Here is a 22,866-nt window from a genome sequence, read left to right as displayed (position 1 = left end):
CAGTGTCTTTGCATGGGGAGGCAGAGGGTGTCTGGCACTGTGGGCTGGTTCTCTGTCACTATGTGAGTGTGTGTGGGCGGAGTCAGAGGCTCTGATAGGCTATTAGCCTTTGACTCCACCCAGCGTTATAGACACACTCAAACATTGAGTGACAGATGTAGCCAAATATATAAGAGATGTACACACTTGTTTAAAAAGTAAAACTTACATTTACCCAAGGCTGCTCTTGCACTTGCTTGTTTGTGGTGTGGTGGCTGGCTGACAACACCACAAAGTCCGGAGGATCCGCAAAGGCATGTGCAGAAGCCCACCTCCTAAGACCAGCGGTTAGTGGCAGTTTGCCCAGGTCACGTTTCACTCCCTCACTGCAGTGAAATCATCTGGCAGCCGTGACTCCACCCACTCAGGTGCTCCTCCCTACTGTCAGGTCAGCTCTGTTTTGTGAGCGCTGTTTTTCTAGCAGCAAGTTTTATAATTGTTAGCCAGCCCTGCTGCAGGCTGCATGAGCTGTGCTGTCGGAAGGCTGACCTGTACCAGGGGCGCTATTGTCCTGTCCTTGTGTGTGGGGAGGGAATATGCTGACGCATAAGGGGAGATTGCAGTACAAAGCAGTGCTGCTACTTTACATCAGGGTTGCCTACCCTCCCGGAATGGCCGGGAGGGTCCCGAAATTCGGGTCACCCTCCCGGCCCCCGGAAAGGTGGGCAACCCTCCCGGATTCTGGGGGACCCCTGCTCCTCCCCCCCCCTGATTGTGGCTTTCCCCACCCCGGCCGCAGCATTTAAACTACCTTTTCTGACGATCTCCGGGGAGGGGCCAAAGGGTCATAATCGCGCCGTTTAGCCCCGCCCCCTCAGCGGAGATAATCAAATTTAGGCTATTTCCTTCATGGGGGCGGGGCTTAATGATGGCACGTTTAAGCCCCGCCCCCGAATTTCTGCTGAAAGTCTCCTCTCCGGGCTTCTCCCGGAGAGGAGCTTTCTAAAGTCGGCAACCCTGCTTTACATGCATAGTCAGTACTGGCTGCAGCTGTGTCATCCCTGAAGAGGTGTAGCTCAGCTAAAGGAAGCGTGAGCAGCTTGTGGTACTGCCTTCAATGGCCAGTGCCCAAAGGAATTTGCCTAAAGCTGCCTATTGGTGGCGCCGGCCCTGCCCCAAACCTTACTTAAAACTGAGGTTTGACCCAAGGTCATGCTCCTACAAACATCATTCCAAAGGCGTGGACACAAAAATGGAGCATGGCCTTGGGACAGCTACACCACAACCCATTTAAAAAATGGGGTGTGGCCTTGTGGGAGTTTTTTCTGCATGGTATCAGCTCTTTGTCTTACCATAACATATTTTTTTGACTCATTGCCTCTGATTGGTTGGCCACCCCTGCATTAAGGGATAAATATTTGGGCTTTGACTTCATAAAACAAATTTTCTGAAAACATCTTAGATATGGTTGTTGAATTAAACATGGCATGCATGAGAAATCATTGATGAAATATGTTCCACACTAGCTGTTTAGATTTTCTGATAGTATTTTTTATAGCAGATGCCTTAGGTTATTTACACTGTGAAATGAAAATTCAGCATTTGTAATGCAATTACAACACTAGTTAAGCTCATGCAAATGGCTGTAAAAACTAAAATTATTGGACCAAATGGAATTGTACCTGTTTGCATTTCATTATTGTACAATACTGTAGTTATTTTCTGATGGTTCCTTGTTCCATTTCAGTGTTAGATGCGCACATGCTTGCCAACTCTCCCAGATTGTCCTGGAAGTTCACGAAAATTGGGTGGCAAGTCATCCCCCGCACCCCTCCCTGCAGCCATCCATAATGGCTGGGGGGTGAGGGGGGGGGGGGGGGGGGGGGCAGATGCAAAAATCTGTGTATTGTGTAATTGTAGCTCTGTCCCCTACTATTCAATGCCGGTAATCGTGAGCATAGAATAGTGGTGGTGGGACTACAGTGCCGCAATCATTAATTTGCACCCCGCACCCATATTCAGGCCATGCCTCTATTATACTGACCTGGTGTGTCATTTTAGCTCCGCCCCCTCCTCTGAGACCCGCGGATTGCGGCATTTAAATGCCACGATCGGGGGGCTCAGAGGGGGTCCCTCTGATTCCGAGAGGGTTGCCCACCCTTCCGGGGGGCCGGGAGGAGGACCCAATTTTCGGGATACTCCCGGTATTTCCGGGAGGGTCGGCAACCCTGGTCTTCAGTGTACCTGATCCACGGTTTGCATGAAATGGTATGCACAGCAATAACCATCACAAGCTTTTTTTGGAGAGCATATTTTTAGTCTGAATTTTTTAACGTAATTATTTCCTATACCACTAGATGGCGTAAGACAATAATTCTGCTGAAAATGTACGCTTTCTGTATGGAAATCCTTTTTGAAGACACACTATAAATAAAAAATATTTTTGAATTTGCATTTTTAATGTTATTATAATTTATTTTACTTTGAAATAAAATGTAGAATTTGTTATCTATGGAAGTTGAGGGTAAACAAAGGGCATCCTTTCACTCCCGCCATGCTGGCTTTAACAACATATCCTAAGAGAAAATATAATGTTATATTCATTTTCTTTCTAATTGTTGTACATTTTCAGAACTCAAGATATCAAGAACAACAATTTGGGAGGCCTTCTTAGCATGTGTTTCTCTCTTTTTTTTTTTTGTTGAAACATTAAATTTTTGTTGAAAAGAAATGTTGTCCAAACAGACAACTTTTTTTTTTTTTTTTTAAAGGGGAGGGGGTTACAGAAAAAAAGAGAAAGGGGAGGATGGGGGGGGGGGGGAGTAGAGAATACAATATTGCCAACATGTTTGTAGCAAGATTCAAATACAAGAACATTCTCATAGGTATGGGCAAATAACATTGTAAAGTACATGCCAGTAGTTGAACTGGGAGGGAGGGGGGGGGGGGGGGGGGCAGATGCAAAAATCTGTGTATTGTGTAATTGTAGCTCTGTCTCCTACTATTCAATGCCGGTAATCGTGAGCATAGAATAGTGGTGGTGGGACTACAGTGCCGCAATCACTAATCTGAACCCCCGCACCCATATTCAGGCCATGCCTCTATTATACTGGCATGGCTGCACCCCCCGCATGGTATATATTTGGTTCATTTTAAGACACAAAAAAAACCTTTAAAAAACTGATTGCTACCATCTACAAGCCTAAAAACATGTGCCCCACTCAATTCCAGAATAAGTGCCTACATCTCTGTGTTCACATATTCGCGGCAGCCATGATAAAGGCATAAAGTCGATCTATTTGAGGCTTCTATGGTAGCCAGAAATTCATGTTAAGTGCGGCTGGTAGGTAGCATGGCTAATTAAATCGAAGCCTAAATGAATAATTGGTAGCATAATTTTTTTTCCTTAAAGTTACAGTAAAAGCCATTTAACAAGGGCTGGGATTGTAGAGCTAATGTCAATCATATAATTCTGTAGATAATACAGTATATCACTTTAACGCACAAAAATGTATTATGATTATTTCGTACACATTTTTATTGTGTTTTTAATTTATGTGTGTTTTTTAGTTACAACTGCTTTGTCTATAATAATCGGTAGAAATGTAAAATTCTATTTTTCTCTTTATAAGCAGATAAGGAGTCAGTCCCGGATCACACTCAATCAGGGCACCAAGAGGAAGGTATGTCAAGCTTTCCTTTTACGTTACATAATCCAAATGAAGTCATAAGCTCATTGGTGACATTTCCCCAAACAGCAAAAAACTATGAATAATAAATAATGGTAACGGTCTGTTTTCGTGTGTTTTTCATGTGTGTTACCACTTCAGCAAGTGGAATTCCATCGAAGACTGTCCATACGGTGTACTTTCTATGAGAATATCAAAGTGAATAATTGCTATAAACTCTGCTCGGGGACATCCATCAAATCTGACACATCCTTGGTCCCCAGGAATTTTCAGCTGTATATCCAAACCCGCTGTACTGTGCTATACCACTTAGAATAGACTCAGGGTCTACTCATGTGCCCACTTATTTTAGCTAAAAAACACCAATGTGCTGGACATACCACAGTTGAATTCACACCCTCCCTGAAGAACATAGTAGACTACCCAGGACAGTTCATGTATCAGCTGATTCCTGGTTGATATCTGCAAGGAGCCAACTGCTGGAAAATAATAGTAACTTATAAAGGGTAGGCTCTATTAAAATGACTCATAAGATCCAAACAATGCTTCATAAATAACAACCACAAGTTATAGGAAGTGAAGAAAATACATCATTTGTGCCCAGATTTTTATGTATATTGCACTATGGCCCTTATTCTGATCGGTGCGGCCCGATCAGAATATGCGGCCGCAACCGTGCAGGCGAATCCCCGCCTTCCATACGGATCGCCACCTGCCGTCCGTATGCGGATATGTGGCGATCCGCATGAAATTGGACGGGGATACGCCTCCTCCATGGTGGGAGCAGCCCCTGCATTCGATGGTCGCCGAACATCGAATGCAGGGCCGCACGCTCCACCAGGTCCCGCAACACAAGACCACACGGACACTTGTCCGTGTGAAATCATGTATAGGGGCGGGCAGCTGACATCCGGCGATGTCAGATGCCCGCCCCATACCCACGCGTCACGGCCTCATTACCATGCATACGCCCCGCGTTTGCATGGGAACGCCCATGAAACGCGGGGCGTATGCATAGGGTAATGAGGCTAAGTAGCCCCTCACGCCCCTCTACGCCCCCTGTGCGGCGTATAAAGAATCCGTGCGGCGAAATCGCCTGCACATGCGCAGAGTGACCTCTGCACATGCGCAGACGATCAACATCGGCGGTCCGTCCGCATGCGGGAATTTCCGCACCGATCAGAATAAGGGCCTATATTATATAAGAAATGTGTTTCCATTAACACTTTCTCCCTAAGAAACACCAGTGCCATAATTAAAATCAATTTGTGGTCCCCCTGTATTTCAAAAGCCAGCACCAAGCTCTTGGACTGGTCCTGGTTCCAACAATATTGGGGACAAAAAGAGTAGGGGTAACCAGTATATTTTTTAACCAGCATCGGGCTCCAACAACCAGCATGGTAATGCCACAGCCAGAGAAAACTTTTCATATAAGGTCCTACTGCCATAGCATTAACCTGTGGCTGTTCTCCCCCTTCAGGCCACCCCTGACCAGGGCTGAAGCCTGGAGCTATTCTCTGAACCCCTGGGCGGTGGGTTCCAGGTTTATAGCAGTGAAGTGTAAAATTAAGTTTAAAAAACAATATTGGGTTCTGCTGTGGAACAACAAGGCCCAGCAAGCCGTTTCCGCATGCAAGGACTGGAAGAACCACAAGTGCCTGCATGTGGAGCATTAAAGGGCCCACTGCGACTTGTAGTTCCACAATAAGACTAATACTAGTATAAACACACACACTGTGAAAGTTTAACTTTAATTAAATACATGCTCACACCATACATACATACATACATATACTCACCTACCTAGGGTCCCCCCCATAGGTCGGTCCTCTTCTAAAGTAAAAATCCATTCGGTACCTGTGGGAAAAAATTAATACTCATCTCCTCCAGTGTAGATGTGTCCTCTTTGGTCCTGTACAACATCCCAAGGGTTGCATACCAGCTGCATGTTTACACATGAAGCTCCTTCCCGAGAATGAGTTTCTGTGGGTCATTACAGCCACACTACCATTTAGCAAACCTGTGGTGTTACAAAGGATGCACTCTCTGGCACAGCATTGGGTTTGGGTACTATGTGACATGGAGGCGAGAATGGCCTGGTGATGCTGGTACACCTACGCATTCTTTGTAGTACAGTTTGTATGTCAGCCTCCACCAACCTTTGCTATAGGGAAAAATGTGTTATGCACCTGTGTGTTATATAAATTAAATTGTATATACAGTACAGTAGAATGTAAGCTCCCAGTCAGGGCCCTCATCCATATTGTTCTTCACTTGTACTCTGCTTACCAACAGAGCTCACTATATTGTGCCTACTATTCACCGGCCTATACTATGGGGACACAATCACTGAGAGGTGTTGTGCCTATTGCTGCAACTCACCACTGGCTGTTGGCTCGAACTGCAGTTCGCCCTTTCTCTGTGTACTTGTTATTCCTGTCTGCAATTTTACTGCAGTATTTGTATATATGCTGTTTAATATACTAGTATGCACCTGCTGGAGCCTAACATATAATAGATAATAATAACTCTTTAGGATGGCACTTTCCTATTGGTGTTTATGTCTAATACTGTATTTTAATTCACCAGAGGTACATAACAGTGTTCCAACTCATGTAAATAAATAATACATGGAGAAAAAAAGCACTATTTGTCAAACCATACGTATATATAAATGTAGTATGGATATATAGGAAACAATATGAAAGCAAATGATAGTGCAGTGTATAAATCCCTCTTTGAAAATGGGCTAATACCAGTACCAATGTGCTATTGAATGCTGAGAAACACAAATGACATTTTCTCTTTTTACAAATGAAATTATGCTCAGATATATATCTTAATAATAATAATAAAAAAAAAAACATTAAATAACAAAAGTATACCTAAAAAGGCAGAAAATGGAATATCGGATAATGTGAAATGCAATGTAAACATTAAAGCAAAAAAAAACAATTTTGTTCAAGAAGACACCCAAGTCTAATATATAGGAATGGACATAGCATTGTCCTAAATGGCAGAGAACCACTGTGAATAATAAGTATGAACTCAGGATGAGCTTTATTACAATGGTAAATCTTTGTACAGGATTAATAAGATGAAGAGTAAAACCACAGAGAGTGTCCTATTTTCATTACGTCTCCTACTGGTGCAGTATTATTTACTTGTCTCCATATTAATCTATTTGACACATCTTTGGAGCTTCCCTGCAGAAGCAGGTGATAGTGCTCCCTGGACCAGCTTGTGCAGCTTCCTGGGAATATAACAATCTCCGTCATGGCTGCCGCTTCTCAGCCCCTGGGATCACGATGATTGGCTCGTCTACCTGGCATGCCTGCAGGGTGCTTAATGAAATTGTCCCAACGAGTGCTGTCTCTGGTGAACAGCACTGAATATAAATATCTCATTAGATGATTTCTTTTTTGTGATCAGGTGTTTACGATTAATGCATAATGCATTTTACATGTGTTACTTAAATATGACTGCATTTATTTTGTACAGATTATATCACTTATTTGCATATAGTATGTTTAAGATGCAACCCAGTGGTGTATCTATAATGCAGTGTGTGGTGACCGGGCCCCGGAGACAAAGGGCACATACCACTCACCCTGCACCCAATGGCTATTGCTGTCACTGGGGAAAGGTTGTCGCTTTACCCACAGATATGCACATGCACAGTTGAGAAATAACTGGGGAATTTGTAGCTGTATCATATTCCCAGAGATAAACGCATGTGTGGTAACCCCTGGTACAGAGTCGGACCTACCATTGGTGCAGCAGGTGTAGCGCACGGGGCCCCTGAGCACTGCTGCCCCTGTTACACTTTTCTTGTCACCCACTGTTTTTACGTGTCACCTTCTGCCTCTCCCTGTCTCCCTCTGCCTCTCCCTGCCACCCATTGTCATTTGCATATTGCGAAGTTGGGTTGGCACATTGCCAGAGTCTTCTTAGCGCATGCGCCAGTGTGAGGGGGCCTGCGCAACAGGTTTCTTCTCTGATACAATGCCTATGGGGGCTGCTATATTGTTATTTTGTGTTGTCCAATGAAGCAATATAATAGACAATCAAAAGAGCCATGGTATTGTAACCAAATATAAGGATAAAGTAGCAGAAACTTGAAAATGCTTATTCATGAGAAATTGTAGCAGTTGTTCACAGAGGGACAATGAGAGAATCTTTTCTCATTATCTAAATATTCCTGAACTCTCCCCATTGATGTATTCTCAGTTTAGCATCATTCTGTTACTCAGCAAGGTAGATTTCTCTAGCCACATACCCACAGCTGGACTCATGTTTCTTCATATGGTTTACCATCACTTGGTCCAGCAGAAACCTTTATCCTGAATGTTCTCCTTTGCACTCTCCGGGCTGTTGACTTATACTGGAATATACTTTTGTTTTACACAGCCTTTGGTCTTGTAGGTTTAGGATTCAGGTTTCCCATGTAGGTATAGTATTGGCTGGTCTAATCTGTTTGGGGACAGTTCTAGGAGGTAGGAAGTAGGACCACCTCACTACACTCTGCTTTCCTGCTAGGTCAGCTCTGAATACTAAGATGTTTATTTTTAGGAGACAATGGGGCAGATGTATTAAGCCTGGTGAAGAGATAAACTGGAGATAAAGTGGAAGGAGATAACGCACCAGCCAATCAGATCCCAACTGTCATATTTCAAACACAGCTGATTGGCTGGTGCGTTATCTCTTCCATGTTATCTCCACTTTAACTCCAGTTTATCTCTTCTCCAGGCTTAATACATCTGCCCCAATATAGGATAAACAGTAGGGGAAAAGACATATAATGCCAGATACTAAAAGTGGGCAGACTGTTTTGGAACATCAATTTAACCCCTTAATGGGAATAGTAACTCAGAATCCCACTTCAGTATATACCAGATTATCTTCAGAATCACAAATATTTATGAGATTGTGTAAAGAAGGGTTTACCAAAATTGTCATTTACTGAGAAAGACTCAATATTTATATATTATATTTATAACATCCCAGTAAGCCCACTGTAGCCTGTAGCTTGGAGCAGAGAGGGGATATGGTGGATTGGTTCAGGAGGAAGGTATTTGCCGTATTAAACCAAGAGGACATGCATTAAAAGTAGATGCAGGTTTAGGGAAAAATTGTGTACTAATTACTTTTCCGATAACATAATAATGTAGAGGAATTTAAACATGCTTGGCTAGACATAAATCTGAAAAAAGCTAAGGATCAGGTTTTTAGAATTAGGCTGTGTGTTTTTTTACCTTTCAAAGGGACAGCCTTGTCGCTGCCATGGGAACACCTGTTTCCAGCTTCGAGGGTATTGAGAGGTTCACCCTTCCTAGAGAAGCACCAGGCAAATCCTTAGGTGGTACCATGTTACCAACCTCCTCTTTCATTACGTCATGATATCATGATGACCGGGGGACGTTCCAAGGCTGTCTTAACATATAGGAACACTGGGGCCCCGTGATTTTTCTTTTATTTCCTTGAATAAATGGGTAGGAGCCCCATTGTATTGCTTAGCCCAGGCCTTTATTGCTGTATCCAGTCCTGCTGGAGTCGGCCCTGGTGTGACATTATTACCTCGTAATATAGATATATCCACTCCCCTCCTATTTCATAACCATTCCTGCAAAATTAATGTTTTGCTTTTTCTCACATTGGGGCAGATGTTTTAAGCCTGGAGAAGAGATAAACTGGAGATAAAGTGGAGATAAAGTGAAAGGAGATAAAGCACCAGCCAATCAACTGTGTTTTAAAATGACAGTTGGTAGTTGATTGGCTGGTGCATTAAGCCCCGCCCCCATTACTGGAAATAGTCTAAATCACTGATCTCCATGGAGGGGTGTGTCATTTTAGCTCCGCACCCTCCTCTGAGACCTGCAGATTGCGGCATTTAAATGCCACGATCGGGGGGCTCAGAGGGGGTCCCTCTGATTCCGAGAGGGTTGCCCACCCTTCCGGGGGGCAGGGAGGGGACCCGATTTTTCGGGATACTCCTGGTAATTCCGGGAGGGTCGGCAACCCTGGTCTTCAGTGTACCTGATCCACGGTTTGCATGAAATGGTATGCACAGCAATAACCATCACAAGCTTTTTTTGGAGAGCATATTTTTAGTCTGAATTTTTAAAAGTAATTATTTCCTATACCACTAGATGGCGGAAGACAATAATTCTGCTGAAAATGTACGTTTTCTGTATGGAAATCCTTTTTGAAGACACACTATAAATAAAAAATATTTTTGAATTTGCATTTTTAATATTATTATAATTTATTTTACTTTGAAATAAAATGTAGAATTTGTTATCTATGGAAGTTGAGGGTAAACAAAGGGCACCCTTTCACTCCCGTCATGCTGGCTTTAACAACATATCCTAAGAGAAAATATAATGTTATATTCATTTTCTTCCTAATTGTTGTACATTTTCAGAACTCAAGATATCAAGAACAACAATTTGGGAGGCCTGCTTAGCATGTGTTTTTCATATGGATCTTTTGATGACATTCATGCATATTCTGGTGGGTCAAAACTACACTTAGGCCCTTATTCTGATCTGATCGCAGTACACATTTGTTCTTAAAATCGGCAAAACCATGTGCATGTGAGAGAGATACATTTGAGTGGGGTGTGTTGAAATTTAAATCTTAATTGCAGTGTAAAAATAATGCACAGTATTTACCTGGCACAGAAACAAAATAACTCACACAGATCTAACACTCCCTGCACATGTTACATCTGCCCCACCTGCAGTGCACATGGTTTTGCCCATTTTTTAGAACAAATTTGTACTGTGATCAGATCTGAATAAGGGCCTTATTCCATTGCTTTACTGAGGAGTGAAAACATTTAAATGAAATACTATTTCCAAAATAATAAACATTCACCTTAATGGGCGTTAAAAAAAATAAAATCACCTATACTTCAGTCCCGTATCTTTTCTCATTACTAGTTATTTTTCTAAACCAAGATTTAATCTTCCTATATTTAGAATTAGGAGTCAATGACTTACAACTTGACATTTTTGCTGGTAAGATTTTCCTTTAAATGACATCAATTAAATCAGCTCAGTCCCAGCTATATCCCACTGACTTTATGAATAAATATCCGAGCACTGCAAGTAAGCATATAAAAAAGAATTCTAGCAGGAGAAACAGTGCACTTATAAAAGTTATTAAGCGTGACTTGTTCTCATGAGTAGTTCCCCTCTAAATGAACTTGCAGCACCATTAACTAAACTGTTCCACAGCTAGCTCTCAAAAGGGATAATTGAGACCAGAATAGGCAAAGGCAGTAGGAAATGATATCCCTAACATATACTATAGAACAGAGGCGTCACTGGGTGTGCACTCTGCATTGGCACCTCCACCAACCTCTACACCAAAGGCGTTACCACCCGAAAAAGAGGACATGGACTAATTGCTGGGGGTATGGCCTCGCAGCAGGACCCCATTTTCCTCACTCTGTCCAGCCAGAGCCGGCCCTAGCCTAAATGACGCCCTAGGCAAGATTTTTGCTGGTGCCTCCTAGCACCGCCACTAGTTCCGCCTCTGACCCTGCTCCCCTTTCCCAGCACCATCAACCCATATCATAGCAGTAATCATTTTGGTGCTTCTAGCCGCAATATTTTAAATAGAAACAGTGCACACATTCTGTGCGCAGCCCAAACAGGGGTGTGTTCTTGCTGGGAAGGGCCATGGCCACACAAAAGTACCCCCAATTCAAAATATGCCACACAGTAGTGCAACTTTATTCACATTATATCATGCGATGGCGTCCCTTATTCACGTTACATCACACAGTAGTAACACTTTACCTTATATACATTACTCCTCCAGTGGCGTAATTATAGCTCCGCAGACATCGGTCTAGGTCGACAAGGGTTTAGGTCGGCAGGTCAATAGGTTGACAAAAGCATTAGGTCGACAGTGTCTAGGTCAACAGTCAAAAGGTCGACATGGGGGTTTTCACTGTTTTTTTACCCAAATAGTCGACATGGACACAGTTTCCAGTGCACCGCATCCCCTCTCATCGCCCGCTTTGTTTGTGATGCTTCGTGCATGGTGCCTCGCTGCGCTCAGCACACTATTTTATTCTCCCGCCATGCCCTACTGTATGGTAGGGCATGAAATACCGCCTGTCAGCACGTCGGCTCAAAAAACAGTGAAAAACACCATGTCGACCTTTTGACTGTCGACGTAATGCTTGTGTCGACCTAATGATCCGTCCACCTAAACCCATGTCGACCTAGAACCATGTCAACCTAACGGTGTCGTTGCGTGGTCTGAATTTATGCCACGGCAACCAAAGCATATACAGGGACAGTGCACGCCGAAAAAATTTACACCGTAATTCCTATTACACATGTCACTCCCAGTACATATTATACTGCATACCATAATGCCCATTACACATTCTTGCCACACACCATGTTATTCCATGCACCATAATGCTCATTACATATTATGCAACACACTCTAATGCCTATTACATTTACACCACACATTTTATTCCACATACAGTAAGTTCTGCTTACCTAAATGCTCATTGCTATGGGTTTCATGCTTGATGCCAGGGGTTAACATGCTATGCCAGGGGTTAACATGCTTGTTGCCATGAGTTTACATGCACTGCCCGGAGTTACATGCTCTGCCAGGGGTTAACATGCCCATTGCCATGGGGTTAACCTGCTCTGCCATGGGTTACATGCTTTGCAGGAGTTAACATGCTTGTTGCCATGGAGTTACAGTACATGCTCTGTCATTGGTTGCATACTGACTTCCAGAGTTGGATCTCAGCCCCAGTAGCATGCAGGGAGACAGAGCACCCAGCCACCAAAAAAAAAAAACAGTGTGTGTCCAGACCAGGACCCCCCTGACAGGCCTGGGCCCTGGTACATTGTACCCGCTCCCCACCCCCCCACCCCCCCTCTCGGCAGCCCTGCATGCACACACAGTGACCCTTATTCAAATCTGATCTCAGTAAAATTGTGTTCACAAAATGGGCAAAACCATGTGCACTGCAGGTGGGGTAGATGTAACATGTATAGAGAGAGTTAGATTTGTGTGACTTATTTTGTTTCTGTGCAGGGTAAATACTGGCTGCATTATTTTTACATTGCAATTTACATTTCAATTTCAACACACCCCACCCAAATGTAACTCTCTCTGCACATGTTACATCTGCCCCACCTGCAGTGCACATGGTTTTGCCCATCCCATTTTGAGAACAAAATTGTACTGCAATCAGATCTGAATAAGGGCCAGTATACAATTAAATACATTTCTTGTTCAAAAATCTTTATGCAAATGGCATCGCTTCATACCACTATTTATTTAATGATCTCAGAAGAACTATGATTGAAAGATTTGTAAATCCAGATAGATGTTTATCATGTATTTTTTTATTTAATAAAATGCCTGGCTTTGAAATTGGTGGAATTAAATTATTCATATTTTGCTATCATCCCTTCTCAGATGAATGACCTTCAGGGTAAAATATAATTTGAACCCATGCATGTTTCTATTGCTACTTTAAATGAGATAAGCTATAGTGTTTAGAACAGGCCTTAGTAGTCAACATGATTTTTCCATGTTATCCCCTGTAGCTGAACCTTTAATTAGCTATTATTACTGTGAACCATTATTAACTTAATTGAGATGATGATGATGATTGAGATTAGCATGGGTATAAACACTGCTGTCAGATTTTAATGAAACTTTCTGGTGGTTGACTGATTGTTATTTCTTAAATTTTTCCCATTGCCTAGGTAATTTACCATTGCTAAAACACACACACAACAATGCACACAGAGAAGAAACCAAGGGGGAAATGTAATACGGGTCGATTTTTGGTAAAAAAAAGTCCAAAATCGCACATTTTCCAAAAATCGCACATGTAATAGGGTGCGACTCGCGGTAAAAAAAATCACACTTTTTGGCGCAAAATCGCACATTTTGAAGTGGCGATTTTTAGTCATACTTCAATTTGCATCCAGATATTTTCCCATTATAAAGTATCTAACTCGCACATGTAATAGGGTGCGATTTTTGGTAAGCGTTACAAAAAAATCGCCAAAAAATTAGACCAGGTTCTGGCTGGCGAATTTGACAGATCCATGCACAGATCATTGTGATCTGTGCATGGTTCTGTTAAAAAAAAAAAGGGTTACAAAAAAACATGGAAAAAAAGCAAAAAAACATGGAAAAAAAGGCGTGGGGTCCCCCCTCCTGAGCATAACCAGCCCCGGGCTCAAAGAACCGGTCCTGGTTTCATAGAATCACAGGAACAAACAAGTTGGGGTTCCCTTGATTTTACAAAACCAGCACCAGGCTCAAGGGCCAGTCCTGGTTCCCAAAATACGGGGGACAAAATTACTAGGGTTCCCCAGTATTTCAAGAACCAGCACTGGGCCCAACCAGCCAGAGGCGTAGGGAGGGCGGAGCCACCGGAGCTCCTGCTCCGGGCGCCGATTGGTTGACTGGCGCCGCCGGCCCGCCCCCCCTCCGCAAATGATCCCTGCAAGTGTGGTGTGAGTGACGCCTGCATTCTTACAGTCCGGGCAGCGTGCGCAGCGCCGGCGGCTGCCCTGCCCGGCGCCTGCCTCCTGCCCTGCTCGCCCGGTCCCTGCCGCCAAGCGTCACGGGCGGTAAGGCCGGGCGGCGGGCTGACACGTCCTCCTCCTGCCTCTGAATTGCTGCTGCTGCTGCTCGGTCCGGCTTCCGGGCAGCGCAGGCAGCATAGCAGCACTGACAGTGACACACTGTCCCAGTCCCAGCGGCAGCCAGAGTCACCTGTCTCTGACCCCCTCCCTGGCTACAGCAGCGTCACTCATCAGCCTTCCCAGCCTGGAGGAGGAGAAGGTGTCTTGCTGGCTGCCGCCCGTGCCTTATAACGTTTATCAAGGTGGATTTTATTTTATTTTTCTACAGAATGTTCTTAAAATAAACATAGTAATAAGCTTGTTTTTTTATTGGATTCGTGGAGCCCGAGGGTGGGGGTGGGGGGGGGGAGAGTGAATCTCTGTCTTCTGCTGCTGCCCTGGCCTGCTGTGCTGTATATATCTTTATTTATGCTGTATATATCTATCTGTATTTATTTATCTTTATTTACAGCTGTCAGCATGTTATATAGCGCAGCAGATTCCGTTACAGTGTCTTATATAGCGCAGCAGATTCCGTTACAGCGTCTTATATAGCGCAGCAGATTCCGTTACAGCGTCTTATATAGCTCAGCAGGTTCCGTTACAGTGTCTTATATAGCGCAGCAGATTCCGTTACAGCGTCTTATATAGCGCAGCAGATTTTGTTACAGCGTCTTATATAGCGCAGCAGATTCCATTACAGTGTCTTATATAGCGCAGCAGATTCCGTTACAGTGTCTTATATAGCGCAGCAGATTCTGTTACAGCGTCTTATATACCGCAGCAGATTCCGTTACAGCGTCTTATATAGCGCAGCAGGTTCCGTTACAGTGTGTTATATAGCACAGCAGATTCCGTTACAGCGTCTTATATAGCGCTGCAGATTCCGTTACAGTGTCTTATAAAGTGTCTTATTTTTTACGGTTTTTCTTTTCAAATGTAACATGCCAACACATGTTAGCCACGCCCCCAATTCATTACCGGGAAGGGGGGGGGGGCGCGAAATATGTCCTTGCTCCGGGCACCATGGCGCCTAGCTACACTGCTGCAACCAGCCAGCAGGGTATTACCACAGCCAGAAGGAGACTTTTTATACAAGTCCCCCCCATGCTGTCAGCATGTTATATAGCGCAGCAGATTCCGTTACAGTGTCTTATATAGCGCAGCAGATTCCGTTACAGCGTCTTATATAGCGCAGCAGATTCCGTTACAGCGTCTTATATAGCTCAGCAGGTTCCGTTACAGTGTCTTATATAGCGCAGCAGATTCCGTTACAGCGTCTTATATAGCGCAGCAGATTTTGTTACAGCGTCTTATATAGCGCAGCAGATTCCATTACAGTGTCTTATATAGCGCAGCAGATTCCGTTACAGTGTCTTATATAGCGCAGCAGATTCTGTTACAGCGTCTTATATACCGCAGCAGATTCCGTTACAGCGTCTTATATAGCGCAGCAGGTTCCGTTACAGTGTGTTATATAGCACAGCAGATTCCGTTACAGCGTCTTATATAGCGCTGCAGATTCCGTTACAGTGTCTTATAAAGTGTCTTATTTTTTACGGTTTTTCTTTTCAAATGTAACATGCCAACACATGTTAGCCACGCCCCCAATTCATTACCGGGAAGGGGGGGGGGGGCGCGAAATATGTCCTTGCTCCGGGCACCATGGCGCCTAGCTACACCGCTGCAACCAGCCAGCAGGGTATTACCACAGCCAGAAGGAGACTTTTTATACAAGTCCCCCCGGCCAAAGCATTCATCCCTCTGACCGGTCAGCATGTGCAGGGGTCCTGGGGCAGTAGGGACCCCCCCAAAGAAGGGGTCCCCCCAGAGCCGGCCTTAGGCATAGGCAAACTAGGCAATTGCCTAGGGCATTTGGAATGCCTAGGGGCATCAGCAGCTTCTTCTGATTAAAATGATATGCAGCATGCCTATATTCTGTGTGTGAGTGAGGCTGTATCTGCATATGAAATAGTGTATTCATGGAAATCACTGTAACATAGCATTCTGTATGCAGGTACAGCCACAGCCGCACACAGAATATATTCATGCCACATATAATTTTTATCATGGGAAGCTCCTTGTGTGTGCTGGTCATAACAATGCAAATAAGATGAATTTTCAGCAAAAAATGCACCCAACGTTAGCAGAACTGGGCAGGAGCTGCATGGCCTATTGAGGAAACATCTGTATCCAAGCAGAGGCAGAGGTCACAGTGTTAGTGGCTGTGCGAGTGCTGTCTGTGGGTGGGTTGGTTGTGCAATAGTGTTCGGCATATGTGTAAGGGGCATTATGTGTGTCATGTATAAATGCATTAATAATGTGCGACATGTGTAGCAGGCATTATGTGTGTCATGTGAATAAGGGCATTAATAATGTGCAACATATGTGTAATGGGCATTATGTGTGTCATGTGTATAAGGGCATTAATAATGTGCAACATATGTGTAAGGGGCATTATGTGTGTCATTATGTGTATGAAGGGCATTAATAAAGGTTGGCATAATGTGTAAGGGGCATTATGGTTATAAGGACATTAATAATGTGTGTCATGTGTAAGGGGCATTACTGTGTGGTATTATCAGGGGTGCAGAGAGAAAGGGTAGTGGGTACAAATTACCCAGGCCAAAGTCTGATGGAAGGGCCCAGTGGGGGCCCCGAGCCCCCTCCCCTTAAGTGACAGCAGCAGCTGCAGCTCTTCTCCTCTGCCCAGCACACACTGCTTTGTGCTGGGTTGCAGTGTGGCCATGGAGGTGCTTAAAGTACAATTTTTTCTCAGGATTTTTTTCTAAGGGTATAATGTGAATAATGTGAGGAGTAATGTACATAAGGTAAAGTGGTACTACTGTGTGATGTAACGTGAATAAGGGACTCCATTGAATGATATAATGTGAATAAAGTTGCACTACTGTGTGGCATAATTTGAATTGGTGGTACTATTGGGTGGCCATGCTCCTTCCCAGCAAGAACACACCCCTGTTTGGGCTGCGCACCGAATGTGTGCACTGTTTCTATTTAAAATATAGCGGGTAGGAGCACCAAAATGATGACTGCTATGATGAGGGTTGATGGTGCTGGGAAAGGGGAGCAGGGTCAGAGGCGGTGCTAGGGGGCAACAGCCAAAATCTTACCTAGGGCATCATTTAGGCTAGGGCCGGCTCTGGGTCCCCCCCTCCAGAACTTACCTACCCATGTTGAAGCCCAGGGCTGTACTCGATGTCCCTGGGCAGTGGGCATCGCGCTGATTAAAGTGTAAAATGAGAGAAAGCTATTGTGTCTCGCTGTGGAACTATGAGTCCCAGCAAGCCTGCACTGCATGCAGGGACTTGGAGAACCACAAGTTCCAGCATGCGGGGCAATAAAGGGCCCACTGGGACTTGTAGTCCCATAAGAGTACAAATAGTTAAATACACACACACACACACACTGACAGTAAAACTTTATTGCACACAGAGCCCATTAATCCAATACTCACCTATGTTGCCATGGAGCATCGGTCCCTTGTCCAGTAGTATCCACTCGGGTACCTGTGGATAGAAAACATACTCACCAGCAATCTTCAGGGCTTCTCCGGGACCCCTGCACCGCTCTAACCACGCTCCGGTCTTCTGTTTACTTCTGGGGCTCCGCCCCCCGACCGTGACATAGGCCCACCCACCATCCAATCATGGTCCGGGATTTCCCATTGCCAGAAAATTGACTTGTCGAAAATTCAGTCGATATGGTATAGGTCAATGTAGATTAGATATGCCTGTACCTTACACTGTCACACTATAATTTGTACCATTGCTGTTGCTAAGTTTATGGTACCCTTGGCTCAACATGCTTTTGACTAAATAAAAACTATTTGATAAAAAAAAAGAAATATGGGGGACCCCTAGTCATTTTGTCCCCATATTTTGGGAACCAGGACCGGCCCTTGAGCCTGCTTTTTTGTCGGGAATTCGCATCTCATTACATCGGGCAAAAATATTTGATTTTTAAAGGTGCAATTTTTAAACGTGACCAAAGATTGCCACCTATTACATTTCGCCCCAATTGTTTGCAAAACAGACACAGAGAGGCCAGCACGCTGAAAAGAACCAATCCTTTTAATCTCCTGTGGCAAGATTGAGGCATAACATGCCGTCATCCTGGACTGTGCTCCTGAACTAATAAAACAGACAGCCTTATAAAGTATCTATAACCATCACATACCTCCCAACTTCTGTCCGGAGGAAATAGGGCTTCGCCGCGCGAGCGCCCGAAAAGGGGACGGGGCGTATGCAAATGAGGGCGCGGCTTATGCTAATTAGCCGTGACCTCATTTTCATACGAGAATAGACGCTGTGCGCATGCGCACAGCGTCTATTCTACTAGATTGGGGGGTCTCCCAACTGCCACCCCCCGCAGCGGGACAATGCCTGCCGCGGGTGGGACAGCGGGACAGGACCCGAAAATCGGGACTGTCCCTCTAAAATCGTGACAGTTGGGAGGTATGCCATCAGATAAATCAAGGCACCTGAGTTCAGGGCCATCAAGAGGGAGGGGGAGGGGGAGAGGGTACTAATCACCCGGGCCCATGTTTGCTGGAGGGGCCCTGGTCCGACACCCACCACCTCCCTTTCTGTCCCTCCCGGGCAGCAGCAGCACACACCTACAGCATGTGCTGTGCTGAAAGCAGGCTTAGCATGAGCGTCTCACTGACAGCGTGAGAGCTCATGTGAGCATGCTGTAGATGTGTGCTGCTGCTGCTGAGGGGATGGGGAGACAATAACACTCCCCCCTCGACTTTTCACCCCCCCCCCCCTAAACATTTTGGGGACCTGGCCTAATCGCGGGAGGTGGGCATACTTTCCTCAGTTAGGCCATGCCCACAAAATTTTACCGGGCCCGGCATATCTCTCGGCGGCCCTGCCTGTGTTCTAGAGTGCAGGAGCCCATCCAAAATCACAATGAGCCAACTAATCAGTAAACACTAGAACTCCATATAAGGAGATAGCAGGAATAACTACATGTTGTATAGTCACCTCCCAGGCATCACAATCAATGGGGACCAGCTGCATCCAAGCCACAAAGCAGGTGGACCACAGGCGGAATGCAACGGTACACGTCGCGCCACCCACGTCATCACTCGCAGCTCAAAGTGTATTTTGCATTTTTAAGGTTAGAAATTATTTAAAAAATATTATTTATTACAAATGTGTTCTAATTATGTATTTGTAAGTTAATTTATACATTTGTGAAAAAAATCTGACATTTCCCAAAATTGGACCAAAATTGTCTCTCATTACACCCTGCCATTATGTGATAATGTAATCAAATACTATTTTTTTTTACACTGATAATTTAAAGAACTTAATGCAAAATATTTTCCTCTATTAGCAAAATAGAGCACTTCAGCTGATTGAGTAATACTTTTATGTTTGAGGTTGTATATTTTCATGGACTTGCCCATATATTTATTTTTTGCTTTTGTTTTTCAGACAACCATATTTAGCACCTTGTCCGGAATGGGATCATTCGTCAGACTGCATTTAGGTCTACAGTCATTAGGTCGACCCCACTAGGTCGACTGGCAGGAAGGTCGAACTGACTTAAGGTCGACATGGGCCAAGGTCGACATGACTTAAGGTCGAATTTGCATAAAGGTCGACATGAGGAAGGTCTACTGGTCATAAGGTCGACATGGGTTTTTCACTGTTTTTTTATCCGAATGTCGACACAGTCGACATGGACACAGTTGGCAATGAGAATCGGACCCTCGCATCGCTCGCTTCACTCGCTATGCTTCGGGCACGGTGCCTCGCTGCGCTCGGCACACTATTTTATTCTCCCACCACGCCCTAGTGGATGGTAGGGCATGAAATACCGCCTGTCGGCACATGTCGGCTCAAAAAACAGTGAAAAACCCATGTCGACCTTATGACCAGTCGACCTTCCTCATGTCGACCTTTATGCAAATTCGACCTTAAGTCATGTCGACCTTGGCCCATGTCGACCTTAAGTCAGGTCGACCTTCCTGCCAGTCGACCTAGTGGGGTCGACCTAATGACTGTAGACCTAAGTTCATTCTAATAGATGGCCGCATCCCCTACATAAATATGGGAAATCCTATTAAATGACATTATGTATTGGTTACATTTTATTATTTGTATACAGTATATTTGATTTTCTTCAATAATTTAAGATTTATTGAAAATGTTACTTACACATAATAATGCTGAATTGTATTTATGTTTTGTCATCATATAATTGTAACTTTGTATAATTGCTATAACTGATTCTTGTATGTATTACTAGAATGTTTGACAACTCTCCTCAATGAAAATCAGTCCCAGAACAGATTCTTTGAGACCAATAAACCCCAACCTCAATAGACGGCAGTCCCAGACCTAACCCATGATAACGTCACCCTGTTGGAGTGGAGTATGAAAAAGAGGTTAAGGCTGGTTTCACACTGTCCGGCTCCTGCCGGACGGGAAATTACCGCACGGCTTAAAAGCCGTGCCGCCCCTACAGTGTGTAATGGACAGCTATGTGTCTATTCACACAGGACGGCCACGGCACGGTTACCGGGTAGCAGCCGGATCTTTCCACTGCAGTGTCCGGCTGCCGTGCCGTGGCCGTCCCGTCCTCACAGGTCAGTGTGTGCTGAGGGCGATGGGGGCCTTTCACACACACCGGTCATTTGGTGTCCGGTCAGGGCCGGTGCAAGGCACCGGAGCGCCCCAGGCGAGTCGGGGTGGGGGCGCCCCGGTGCCGGGGGGGGGGAATAAGGTACCTGTCCTGCGGCGCTGTGTATTTGTAAGCCCCCCCCCTCTCACCTCCCGTGCTGCCGCTGCGCTGTCAGACTCCCGGCCGCCTGTCACTTTTAGCAGTGACGTCGGCGGCAGGCTGAGGGATGATCGCGGTGGCTTGGAAGGACTCGGGTGCCTGAGCGCTCCCGAGTCCTCCCGCGCCGACCATACCCGAGCCTGCCGCCGACGTCACTGTAAAATGAGTGACGGGCGGCGGGCGGCTAGCGGGCGGCAGGGGATCGTTGCCGCCGGACAAAAGGTCATGTTGGAGACAGGGGGGGGGACAAGGTTTGTGGCGGGGGGTGGGCACTAGAGGTGCTGCGCCAGTGGTGCACACCTGGACACCACTGGCGCGCACCTATTGTATGTTAGTGGTTTGCCCGGAGATTTTCCGGGACAGCCCGCTGCGGCAGCGCAGCTGAGCCCGGAAAATCTCCGGGCATACCACTCAAGGGGTTAAATACACAGCGCCGCAGGACAGCTACCCCCGCGGCATGGGGGAGGGGGAGCAAAATGCCGCCCTCCAGTGGCCGGCGCCCTAGGCAAATGCCTAGATTTGCCTAGTGGTGGCGCCGGCCCTGTGTCCGGTTTTAGCTCTCCACCGCCCCCAAACTGACGTCACTTCCGTTTTTACCCTCAAATTTACATAGCACTGGCTCACGGAGCCGGTGCATGTGAAAGAGACAACTGTCAGGCAAAAAGCTGGACAAAATGTGTCCGGCTTTTTTCCGTCCGGTCAAAACCGGAGTGTGTGAAACCAGCCTTAGAGGCAACTAGAGAATTCTGGGAAAAACTTACTAAGATAGGAGTTCTATTTCAGATGTGATGTTGCTATGGGCAACCAAACATAATCTACTTTTCATTTATTTAGCACCTTCTAGAAGATACTAGATAGTATCAATATTACCAATAGATAGTATCTGATTGGTTGCCATAGCAACATCTCATCTTAAATAGAAATTTAGTAAATTTTCCCCTTCTGACTGGTCACACTGATTGTTGCTGGGAAGCATCCTATGCCTACCTCCAAATGCCTAATGGTGTTCTTCCGTGGGGCAGATGCCACCCATCCCCAGGACACAGTCCACCCCTATACTGTATATTAGGGTATCCTGGGCCAAGAGGAAGGAATAGTGTACAATGGAAGAGTTCCCATTATTTCTAAAGTGAGCTTATTTCAGAATATCACATTATAATACCATATCACTGGAGACAGGCTTCAGGCCAAATTATATTCAGAGTTGTTCTTTACACAGTGCAGCGTTTGTCAATGTTTTTAATGTTGGATAAATTATTGTTCCCACTTTGTTACTTTAACAGCTGTACTGTAATTCCCATAAGCTGTTTGCAAGTTACAGGATACATTTTTCTTCCAAATGATTTGGTGTAGCAGGCACCACGATGTTTTTCTAATCAAATTAGGTTGTATAAAGAGGAACAGTACTAACGCTGAGTGATAGAGCACCCTAATTTCTAAAGGTGCATACATGCAGGATGCTATGGAAAGCCGTTCAGTCTGCTGGTAAAACCAGAAGACGAACGTCGGCAACCGGCGATGATGCAGGAGCAGGGATCAGTGCTCATAGCCTGTCTATACACACTGGGCGTATTTATTACTTATAGGGTTCTATACCCTATAATTATAGTTTCTTTTTTACGCTAATCGTGGCAATTAGAAATTAAAATCACCTGGATATTTTAAAATACACTCACAAGAGGAATGCCATGACGATCCAGGCAGACTGGATGCCGGCAGTAAGAATACCTATGCCTGTTTTCTGACTT

The 22,866-nt window shown here is 45.0% G+C and overlaps 1 protein-coding gene across 2 annotated transcripts in view; it reads left to right on the top strand.

The window, feature by feature from the left end:
* The window catches only part of RASGEF1B (RasGEF domain family member 1B), a 296,825-nt gene that overhangs the window by 51,687 nt on the left and 222,272 nt on the right, over positions 1 to 22,866 (top strand). For both annotated transcript variants that reach the window (XM_083175721.1, XM_083175715.1), the window contains exon 2: positions 3,615 to 3,662. In XM_083175721.1, the coding sequence (XP_083031847.1) occupies positions 3,615 to 3,662 (48 nt within the window). The remainder of the gene's footprint in view (positions 1 to 3,614; positions 3,663 to 22,866) is intronic.

The sequence above is a fragment of the Crinia signifera genome, chromosome 1 (assembly GCF_055691185.1).
Source record: "Crinia signifera chromosome 1, ASM5569118v1, whole genome shotgun sequence".
Classification (NCBI taxonomy): Eukaryota; Metazoa; Chordata; class Amphibia; order Anura; family Myobatrachidae; genus Crinia; species Crinia signifera.
The sequence above is the reverse complement of the archived record's forward strand: the minus strand, read 5'-3'. Positions and strand labels throughout refer to the sequence as shown.